The sequence below is a fragment of the Macrotis lagotis genome, chromosome 5 (genome assembly GCF_037893015.1).
Source record: "Macrotis lagotis isolate mMagLag1 chromosome 5, bilby.v1.9.chrom.fasta, whole genome shotgun sequence".
NCBI classification, from domain to species: domain Eukaryota; kingdom Metazoa; phylum Chordata; class Mammalia; order Peramelemorphia; family Peramelidae; genus Macrotis; species Macrotis lagotis.
Window position 1 is genome coordinate 141,698,713 of NC_133662.1, and position 11,413 is coordinate 141,710,125.

The 11,413-nt window shown below is 31.5% G+C and overlaps 1 protein-coding gene across 1 annotated transcript; it reads left to right on the top strand.

The window, feature by feature from the left end:
* The first annotated feature begins 511 nt into the window (after positions 1 to 511).
* On the top strand, positions 512 to 1,594 carry LOC141489903 (trace amine-associated receptor 9-like). Its single transcript, XM_074190253.1, has one exon. It carries the CDS (start codon positions 512 to 514, stop codon positions 1,592 to 1,594), a length of 1,083 nt encoding a protein of 360 aa, XP_074046354.1.
* The last annotated feature ends 9,819 nt before the right edge of the window (positions 1,595 to 11,413 follow it).

The following is an 11,413-nucleotide window of genomic DNA, read 5'->3' on the forward strand; positions in this document are numbered from 1 at the left end:
ATCTAAAACATTTTATTATTATGGTTCACACTTCACACCTTAGGGATTTCATTATAAAAGTTTGTGGGAGATTAGCATAGTCTCTTACTTCTTGAGAATATATTTTATGATTAACTCTCATGACTCCCCAGGGAACTATAACCTAATAAAAATAATCCTTTGGCAACTTTCTCAGTTAGCATTTCTTGGTTTTCTACTATGCCAGGTAACATACATGTAATTAGGAGCCTGAGAAAGTACCAAGTCTAGGCTGTTGGATTAAAGGAGCAGTACAGAAGGTAAATAACTAAAATAAATACTGGTATATCTAATTAAAACAATGTCTTAATCATGTACTGAATTTTGAAATATGTGAAAATGATAAGATCACTCTCAAAATAATGAAGGACTTGGGATTATTTTGTAATGTTTCTTGTAATTACTGAATATATACTGACTACAACTGTTTTTATATTGCCTTCACATTTTTTCTCTTCCCCCGCATTTGAAATTTTAGTAAAATTCAAGGAATATGGAAGTACTTGAAGATTTACACAGGGAAGTGAGGACCAACAATTCTTACCAATTTGCTGTGGTGCAACTCTGTTTTGAGAATGTGAATAGATCCTGCATCAAAACCCCATACTCTCCCATTTCTCGAATGATCCTGTATACAGTCTTTGGCTTTGGGGCTATGTTGGCAGTATTTGGCAACTTACTGGTCATCATCTCCATCCTTCACTTCAAAAAGCTGCATACACCTACAAATTTCCTCATTGCTTCCTTGGCCTGTGCTGACTTTTTGGTTGGACTCACTGTTATGCCCTTCAGTATGGTGAGGTCTGTGGAAAGCTGTTGGTATTTTGGGGAGAGTTACTGTAAATTTCACACATGCTTTGATGGGTCATTTTGCTATGCTTCTCTCTTTCACTTGTGCTTCATCTCTATTGATAGATACATTGCTGTCACTGACCCTTTGGTCTATCCAACCAAGTTCACTGTGCCTGTTTCAGGGATATGTATTGTTGTATCCTGGGGCTGTTCAGTAACATATAGTTTTTCTCTCTTTTACACAGGGGTCAATGATGATGGCTTGGAGGATTTGGTAACTGCTCTCTCTTGTGTGGGAGGTTGCCAGGCTCCAATGAATCAAGACTGGGTTCTCGTTGGGTTTCTTTTGTTCTTTATACCAACAATTGCCATGCTCATTTTATATGCCAAAATACTTTTGGTGGCTAAGCACCAGGCTAGAAAGATAGAAAGAATCAGCAACCAAACCCTGGACTCTGCAGAGACCTATAAGGATAGGGTGGCCAAAAGAGAAAGAAAGGCTGCTAAAACACTTGGGATTGCTATGGCTGTGTTTCTTGTCTCTTGGTTGCCATATTTCATTGATTCATTAATTGATGCTTATATGAATTTCATAACACCCCCTTATGTCTATGAGATCTTGGTGTGGTGTATTTATTACAACTCAGCTATGAATCCTTTGATCTATGCATTCTTTTACCCTTGGTTTCGGAAAGCAATTAAACTAATTGTGAGTGGCAGAGTCTTGAGGAATGATTCTTCAGCAATGAATTTATTTTCCATAAAAACAGAAATACACAACTAAGAAAGGTTTTAGCAACAATTCTAAATTGATGTGGATTGAATATTAAAGGTAAATTAGAAGTGCTAATGAATATTCAAGAAATATAATATATATGTTATCAAATTCACAGAAAATTTCATTCAACTGGTGATAGTCTGATACATTTTTGCTATCATACATTAGATATTTTTAAATTTATATGAGTAGATAGTTTAATTGATAATGTAAAATTTCTATAGAACTGTCAGTTATAAAATTAGAAAAGTTGACCTAAGGAGATCAAAGACAAAAGCAGAGATTCAATAAGACCCAAAAATATTCATAGCAGCTTTCTTAATGTAGCAAAGAACTGGAAACAAAGTTGATTTTCATTAATTAGGGAAGAATAAATTAATTAATAAATTAATAAATTAAATGAAATAGCAGTGAAATAGCAGAGTAAGAACAATATAAACAATGATTCCAACAATGTAAATGCAAAGGTCACTAAATGGAAACTAAAATTTGAATAATTAAAAAAATCAAATATAGTGTCAAAAAACATATAATGAAACATAACTTTCCTCTCCTTGCAAAGAGGTGAGAAATTATAAAGGTAAAATGGTGGTAACAATGTCAAATGTAATTATTTTATCAGTGTTTTTGTATATTTGTTTAACTGTTTTTCTTAGTTACCAGGGAGGGTCTAATTTTAAGTTAAGAGATGAAATTTGGAAAAAGGGATATATATATATATATATATATATATATATATATATATATGTATAAGAATTTTCAGTGATATAAAAGCAGAAGGTATCAATAAATTTTGTATATTCATTAAAGGGATTATACTAGTCTTTCCCCCCCATCAGTACTTAAGCATTTGATGAGTAAATAGATTTAGAGTTGCAAAGGATCAAACTTTGCATTTATCTTTTGCTTCTTTTTTCAAATAACTTAAAATTTTACATTTTGTCTGTATAACATTTTCACCAATGTGTGGTGCCCAAATAAAGAAAATAGCATTAAAGTATATAAAGAGTTTTACAGTTAATATTTCATTGTATCCTCATTGTACTTCTGAGAGATAAGTATTATTATCCCCTGTTACAGCTGAGGAGATGAAAGCCGAAAGAGATTAAATGATTTGCCCATGGTCACACAATAGAGAAGTGTCTGTCACTGGGTTTGGATGCAGTTCTTCCTGACTCCAGGACCTGTGCTATATCTATTCTTCCACCTCATCATCTCAAAACTACTGAAAACTTTCCTAAAAGTGAGATTGGTTACAAATAATTAAACAGTAGTATCAATAATATACTATTCTCTATTTTCTATGCTTTTGAAATAAATGCACTTTGTAAATTTTCTTTTATGATATAATAAATTGTGTATATTTTACCTCTTTTCCTAGTGTGGCCTCTGGCAGTCTTTCTTAGGGTCTTGAATGGGAAAGAAAATGTTTTTAAAAACAGTCCATTTTCAGGTAAAATTATTTGTAAAGTCTCTGTAATAGTTATTTCCACACTCACAAAAAGGAAAATTGTTTCCACAAAATTGGAACAGGTAAGACATACATATCAATGCATTGGTGATAGGTTTGAAAAACCTTCAGAACTCTCCTTCCTTTGTCCCTACCCAAGTCCATCTCTATTTCTATGATAAAATTGTATTTTAAATAATAAACTGGACTTAAGTATAAAATGTGTTTGGAAATGATCTTCTTGTTTCTCTTTGTCTCAATTTTCCTTCCTATAGCAAACATACAACACTTCCTTACCTCTGATTTGAATTGTGCACATTAGAATATGTTGTTCTTTTAAAATGTGACTTTTCTTGTACGTATGGAAACTGACCCAAAGCAAATTGTTCTTCCATCATTTTATTTTCCCAAGTTCCTAACTTCAATCTCAAGACTCATTATGTCCCCAAACAATTCCCTGGTTCCACTGTCAACAATAAGAAATAGGGAGGAATCTTTCTCTAAAGGTGAGATATCATTTCTATCATGACCCTCGAATTTCTAAACTCCTGCCACATGTAGGAAGGAAGGTCTAGAGCAGAGATAACAATATGTTTAATTCTCATTCTTTAGGAACTGGAAATAAGAACAAATACATGCCTTAAAAACTATTACCTTTCATATAGTTGGTTAGTGATTTGTGGAGTTTTTTTTAACTTTTTTTTAACAGAAGTCCTAATGTTTCATTTGGAACATTTACTCCTTTGAAAACTCACAATATTAAGGGTATTTTAAACAAGAGTCCTTGATTATGGGGCCATTTCCATTAATAACCAAATAAGCCCCATGGCTACATTTTTCTGATGGAATGGAAGCTTTAGAAGAGGGTCACAGGAAATAGAAAGGGGAAAAATACAATTTTATAGGGAAAGAACAGAAAGAAAATTGTCTCCTGAAATAATACCTCATAATTGCCTAGCTCTTTACAAAATAGTTCAAAATTATCTCATTAGATCTTCACAACTTTGCCAAGGAGGCAATCCAAGCAAAGTTCATTATACAGAGAAGTAAGATGAATTTCAAATAGATTAGGTATGTTTTCCATAGCAACATAAATAGTAGAAAACTCAACCAGGTTTAGAAACTTTCTTTGTCTTAACATTTTACACATTTCTCCAAACTCATGTAAGATAGTACAGAGGATAGAATGCTGGATCTGGAGTCACTAAGACTCATCTTTCTGAATTTGGATGATTTTAGAAAAGTTGATTTCCCCCCCCCCAATTGTTTAGATCTGACTCTGTATGTGTGAAAAGTGTTTTTTAATTGTGTTCATAGAGTTCCTGAATTTTTCTTGACATAGAGATTCCCAAATATTTAACATCGTCTACAGTTATTTTTAAATGGAATTGGATTTTGTTGGTAATATAAAGAAATGCTGATTATATGGGTTTATTTTTTATCTTTCAACTTTGCTAAAATTAATTGTTTTAAGTAGTTTTTTCAGTGTATTCTTTAAGATTCTCTAAAATGCCATCATATTATTTGCAAAGAATGATAGTTTTATTTCCTCCTTGCTTATTCTAATCAATTTAATTGCTTTTTCTTCTCTTATTGCTAAAACTAACATTTCTAGTACAGTATTGAATAAGAGTGGTGATAATGAACATCCTTGTTCCAATCCTGATCTTAATGTAAGAGCTTCTAGCTTATCCCCATTACACATTTGCTGATGGTTTTAGATAGATACTACTTATAATTATAAGGAAAAACTCTACTTATTTCTATGCTTTGTACAGGAATGGGTGTTGTATTTTGTCAAAAGCTTTTTTGGCATCCATTGAAATAGTCATATGATTTTTGATGGTTTTGCTATTGCTATAGTCAAATATGCTGATGGTTTTCTTAAAACTGAATCAGTCCTACATTTCTGGTACAAATCCCACCTGGTCATAGTGGATGGTGATAAATTGCTTTAATCTCTTTGAGAATTTATTTAAAATTTTTGCATTAATATTCATTATAGAATCTGATCTATAACTTTCTTTCTCTGTTTTGGTTCTTGCTAGCTCTTACTGAGTCAAAAATATGGTATCAACACCATTTTTGTGTCATAAGAGAAATTTGGTAGGACCCCACCTATTTTCTAAATAGTTTATATAGTATTGGAATTAATGGAATTAATTGGAATTAATCTTTAATTGCTTCATAGAATTCACCTGTAAATCCATTTGACTCTGGAAAATTTTTCTTAGGGAGTTCATTGATGACTCATTTAATTTTTTCTAAAATAAGAATATTTGTTTATTTTTTTTCTGTTAATGTGGGCAATTTACAATTTCATAAATACTCATTCATTGCATTTTGATTGCCAGATTTATTGGCATACAGTTGGGCAAAATAAAACCTAATTAATATTTTAATTTCATTTTCTTTGGTGGTGAATTCACCTTTTTCATTTCTGATACTGGTAATTTAGTTTTCTTCTTTTTTAAAAAAATCATATTAACCAAAGGTTTTTCTATTTTTTTTATAAAACTACTTAGTTTTACTTATTAGTAAAATAATTTTTCTTACTTTCAATTTTATTGATCTTTCCTTTTATATTCAGAATTTCTAATTTGGTATTTAACCAAAGATTGTAGAATGCCCGATTCATTAATCTCCTCTTTCTCTATTTTATTCACATAAGCATTTAGAGTTATAAAATTTCCCTTAGGAACTGTTTTGGTTGTATCCCATAAATTTTGACATATTGCCTTATTATTGTTATTTATTATATTTGATGAAATTTGATTGTTCCTGTAATTTGTTGTTTGATCCACTCATTCTCTCACATTAAGTGATTTAGTTTCCAATTAATTTTTAATCTCTTTCCATGGTCCTTTATTACATACACACAAACACACGTGCATGTGCAAACACACACACATACACACACACACACACACATACACACCCTTGAGATTTTTGAGAATCTGAAACCTTATATTCAGATCTAGACCTCATAGTTTAGAAAACATATCTTCTATGCATATAGTCTTCTTGTGGTGGGGAGGGGAGGGAAGAAGGGGAAAAATAAAGTAAAAAATGAATAGCAGAGAATCAAAAACAAAGGAAGTAAAGTACTTCCTAAAAGGAAGTAAAGATTGACAGCTTTGAACACAATGTGTAGTATTTATTATCCAGGTTTTCCTGAAGTAGAAATTAATTACTTTATATTAAATTTTCTCATGGTCTATTGGGTACATGGCAATATTTTTTATTCTTTTCTTATTTTATATTTATTTAAAATAAATTTAAAAACTAAAAAACTAAAACAACAACAATTACACAAAAGAAAAAAATATGGAAGGACTTGTACAAAATAAGGAGAAGCAAAATTAGCACAACCAAGAGAACGCTGTAAAGCAGTATTGCTTTAAAAGTGACTTTGGGGGTGGCTAGGTGGTGCAGTGGATAGAGCACTGGCCCTGGAGTCAGGAGTACTTGAGTTCAAATCCAGCCTCAGACACTTAATAATTACCTAGCTGTGTGGCCTTGGCCAAGCCACTTAACCCCATTGCAAAAAACCCCCATAAAAATAAAAATGAAAAAAAAAAAGAATGACTTTGAATAAGTTATTCTATTATAAATATCAAAATTACTTATAAAAGACATATAAAGATGTTATCTTCATCCACAAAAAGAACTGATTAAATAGGAGTATGTATACAATAATTTCACATATACATTTCTATTTTGGTCACCATTTCTACGGATGGCTACCACTACAAGTAATGTAGTGAAATTAAATATTAAATAAATCTCTAAGCAACCACAAGTTCAGACAGCTTAGATGGTAAAATGAATAGAGCACTGACCCTGAAGTCAGGAGGACTTGAGTTCAAATCCAGTCTCAGACATTTACTATGTGACCTTGAGTAAGTCACTAACCCCTTATTGTATCATATTGAGGGCTAACTCCAGTCATCCTGATTCCTATCAGGTCACTGGCCACAAAGCGTTCACCCCTCACTCCCTGTCATGGTCTTCTCCAAGAATGAAGGACAAATATTATCAGGGAGGGGGAGGAGGGAAAGAAAAAAAAAGGTGCACAATAATTTTACTGTAAATTTCAAGGAATAGCAAGTTGTGTATAATAGATGCTGTTTCATGTGCAATCATCTTTTTATTATACTATGTTGTGGAAATGCTTGTTTTATTCCATAAATTAAAGATAAAATTTATTAAAAACCACAATTAATAATGGGATGTATATGTCCTATGAACACTGCAATTTTTTAAACCTTGGAATCAGGTTGACACTTTCATGCTTTACTTCCTACTCTACATTGATTATTACTCAGTCAAAAACTCAGTTTCATGATATGACAACAAAAACAATAAAGTTGAAGAAGTTACTACTATGTTTACAAACGTAAACAAAAATATTCAATAATATCATGGAATGGAATGTAGTAAAATCTAATATTAAATTAAGATTGCTGATAGATACTGCAAAAGATTGTTTACTTAGTGTCTTAGCTTCTAAACAATTGTTTGTTTTATTGGGCCCCTCTCACTTCTTTCATTCCACTAATTTTACAAATATTATTTCATTTGATCCTCAATAGCCCTAAGTTCTAGTAGTGCCTGATAGAGGTTTAGTTTTCACATATTTTCCTGATAGAATTTTCTGAATTATTCTCATTTTAAGTTCAGAATTTCTAGATGACGTATACTAAATGTAATAAATAAGCCACACTTTTTAGAAGAGATGAAAAAAATCATTTTTATTGGAACAGATTATAATGCTTTTCCATTTTTCCCCCAGGTAAGACAATGGGGTTGAGTGACTTACCTAAAGTCACATGGCTAGCTAATTATTATGTGTCTAAGACCAAATTTGAACTCAATTCCTCCTGACCCCAGGGTTGGTGCTCTTTCTACTGTGCCAGCTAGCTGCCCCTATGATGCTTTTCATAGTTTTGGTAGGTGTATGTCTTCTGACCTTACTATTAAAATTGCTGAAAATATTACAAAATATTAATATTTACTTAGTGTCTTACTCTAAAAAACTATTGTGTTCCTCTCACTTATTTCATTTCACTAACTTTACAAATATTATTTCACTTGATCCTCAAAGCAACCTGGAAACTGAGTTAGGGAGGGAAGTGATTTTCTGGGAATCACACAGCTTACAAATCTCAGAGACTAGATTTGCACTCAGGTCTTCCTGATTCTAGGTCAGCATTCTATATCTAATATGTCCATCTAAATGCCTCATTAGCAATAATAAACTTCCATGACACTAATAACATGACCAAACCAGCAATTATAGCAAATAATTCTAATTTGACATTTGCAACTATTTGTTCATAACATTAATATGAATTTAATAATCTAAGTCATAAAATTCATGTTGGAAAGCACTGATTTAAAGTGTCAATTACAGTTATTTATATACACACTCATACGAGCATATAATGTGCATGTATGTATGTGCGTGTGTATGCATACTTATTCTTATGCTATAATCTACTTCATGGTGTCAAATATGGTTGCAACCAAGTTATATTTTTGTTACTAGCAGATGTATGCATAGTCATAAACTCCATAGAACACAATTTCTTTCCTTTTTTAAATAAAAAAACGTGAAAATTTTTAAAAGGAGACTGTGGACATATTTGTTTTAAATACTTAAGAGCTAAATTGTAAATATACATATATCATATATATATATATATATATATATACATAATATTTTTGTCCTTCATTTTCAAATACAACCATGACATCAGGTGAGGTGATATCATCACAAGCACGTGAGTTTGATTGGAGTGAGGGGGTGCTGTGCTAAGTCACCAGTCTTACTTTCTTCTCCAGAGTCATCTGGGTGCAGTGGACATGGTCCTGGATGTGGGGCAATCAAGGTTAAGTTACTTGCCCATTTGAACACTCATCCTCTTGACTCCAAGGACAAGGGCTCTATTCACTGTGCCACCTAGCTGGTTGGTCTCTCTCTCTCTCTCTCTCTCTCTCTCTCTCTCTCTCTCTCTCCATAAATACATACATGCATGCATATATATATATATACACACAACATATTATAATGCTTTAATAATGTTTTGGATATTTCAGAGTTTAGCAGGCTCATTAAAAATATGGTTCTCTTGGTATTGTGATTTGGGATAAAATTTCAGATAAACTGCTTTCCTCATATTGTAACACAAGTGTATCATTTGAATCTTGGAAACCATTGGTTGGAACCAGATCCTCCAGCTTATGAGTCTGGGCTTCCACTAGAGCAAATATGTTTTTATAGTGTGACTTCCCTCAGGGGCAGAGTAATTAAAAGTTTTTTCACCCTTTGCTTTTCAACACCTGAGCATATCATGGTAAGTAGTCAAATGATGCCTTCCAATCCTCATTGTACTTTTTGGTTATATTAAAGGAATATCTTCTGGTTTTTGGAATATACGGTAGGTAAAGAAGGATTTTACATCTTAGAGTTTTCACAATACCTTTCTAACTGAGCTTTAAAAGAAGTCAATGTTATAGTGGACAATGTTTTAATTGATATTGTTTTAGGGCCCACATGTGAGGAGAATCATTCCCTATAGTCTCCATATTCTATCAAGAAACAGGAGATAACTCATATTTTTGTTGGCTAGGCAATGCAATATGCTTTTATAATAATATCTTCCCTCCCTAAGGCAGGCCTAGGAAAAATGAAGTAAAACAGAGATGCCAAATCAGGCACAGTTTAGAAATAGAATGGACCCAAGAGGTCATCAAGTCTGAACCTTTCATTTTACAGATAAGGAAACATTACTAGAGAGTTTAAGTGACTTGTCCAGGATCAAAATTTACAAATGTCTTAAGAGAGAATTTGAAATCAGATCTTACCAATTCCAAATATACTACTCTATACATTGTGTCACATTTCAAAGATTCCACTATCAATTTGATATTTCTAAAGCTTCCCCATTCAATTTTGTTACACTCTGTTCTGTTGGATTGTTTTCTTGATTATAAAACAGATACTGAGAAGTCCCATACATCTTACTCAAGTCTAAAGTTTGTTTCATACTTTTCTTTGTGGAAAAAAAAGCCCAAAATATATTTCTTTCCTGGGTCATAAAGTCATTGTGATGCTCCCAAGTCTGTCTTCCATCTTGGTTTTCTCTGTTATGTTTGTTATTGATATATATATACATATATATAATATATATATATATAGTCAATTATACTGATAGATTTCCTAATATTGAATCAACTCTACATTTCTGGTTTAAATCCTACTTGATCATAGTGTATTATCTTAGTAATAATGGTGTAATTGCTTAACTAATATTTAATTAAAATTTTTCTATAATATTCATTAAGGAAATTGATCTATAATATTCTTTCTCTGTTTTGACTCTACCTAGTTTAGGTATCAGCACCATATTGGTGTCAGAATTTGGCAGAACTCCTTATTCATTTAATTTTTCATATAGTTTATATAGAATTAGAACTAATTGTTCCCTGAATGTTTGGAAGAATTCATTTGTGAATGCATCTGGTACAGGAGATTTTTTATTAAGGAGCACTACATTAATGACTTGTTCAATCTCTTTTTCTGAGAGAGGTAATTTAAGTATTTAATTTCTTCTTCTTTTAACCTGGGCAGTTTATATTTTTGTAAATATTCATTCATTTCATTTAGATTGTCAAATATATTGGTGTATATTTGGGCAAAATATTTCTGAAATATTACTTTAATTTCCCCCCTTTTGGTGGTTGTCACCTTTTGCAGTTTTAATATGGGCAACTTGGTTTTCTTCTTTCTTTTTTAAAATCAAATTAAAATCAAAGTTTTATTTATTTTAATGTTTTTTTCATAAAACCAATTCTTTTATTTATTAGTTCAATAGTTTTCTTACTTTTGATTTTATTAATTTCTCCTTTAATTTTCAGAATGTGTAATTTGGTATTCAATTGGGGATTTTAAATTAAATTTATTCTTCCTCTAGCTTTTTAGTACCATGCCCATTTCATTGATGTCCTCTTTCTCTATTTTATTCATGTCAGAATTAGAGATATAATATTTCTCCTAATAATTTATTGCTTTGACTGTATCCCACAAGTTTTGATATATTATCTCCTCATTGTCATTGTCATTGTCTTGGGTGGAATTCTTAATTATTTCTGTGATTTGTCATTTGACCCATTCATTCTTTAAAATTAGGCTATTTAGTTTTCAATTAATTGTAGGTCTCTCTCTCTATGACACTTTTTGCATGAGATTTTTAATATATGATATGATGACCTTAAAAAGATGTATTTAATATTTATGCCTTTCTATATTTGATTATGAGGTTTTTAATGCCCTAATATATGTTCAGTTTTTATGTAGAAACAAAGGTGTA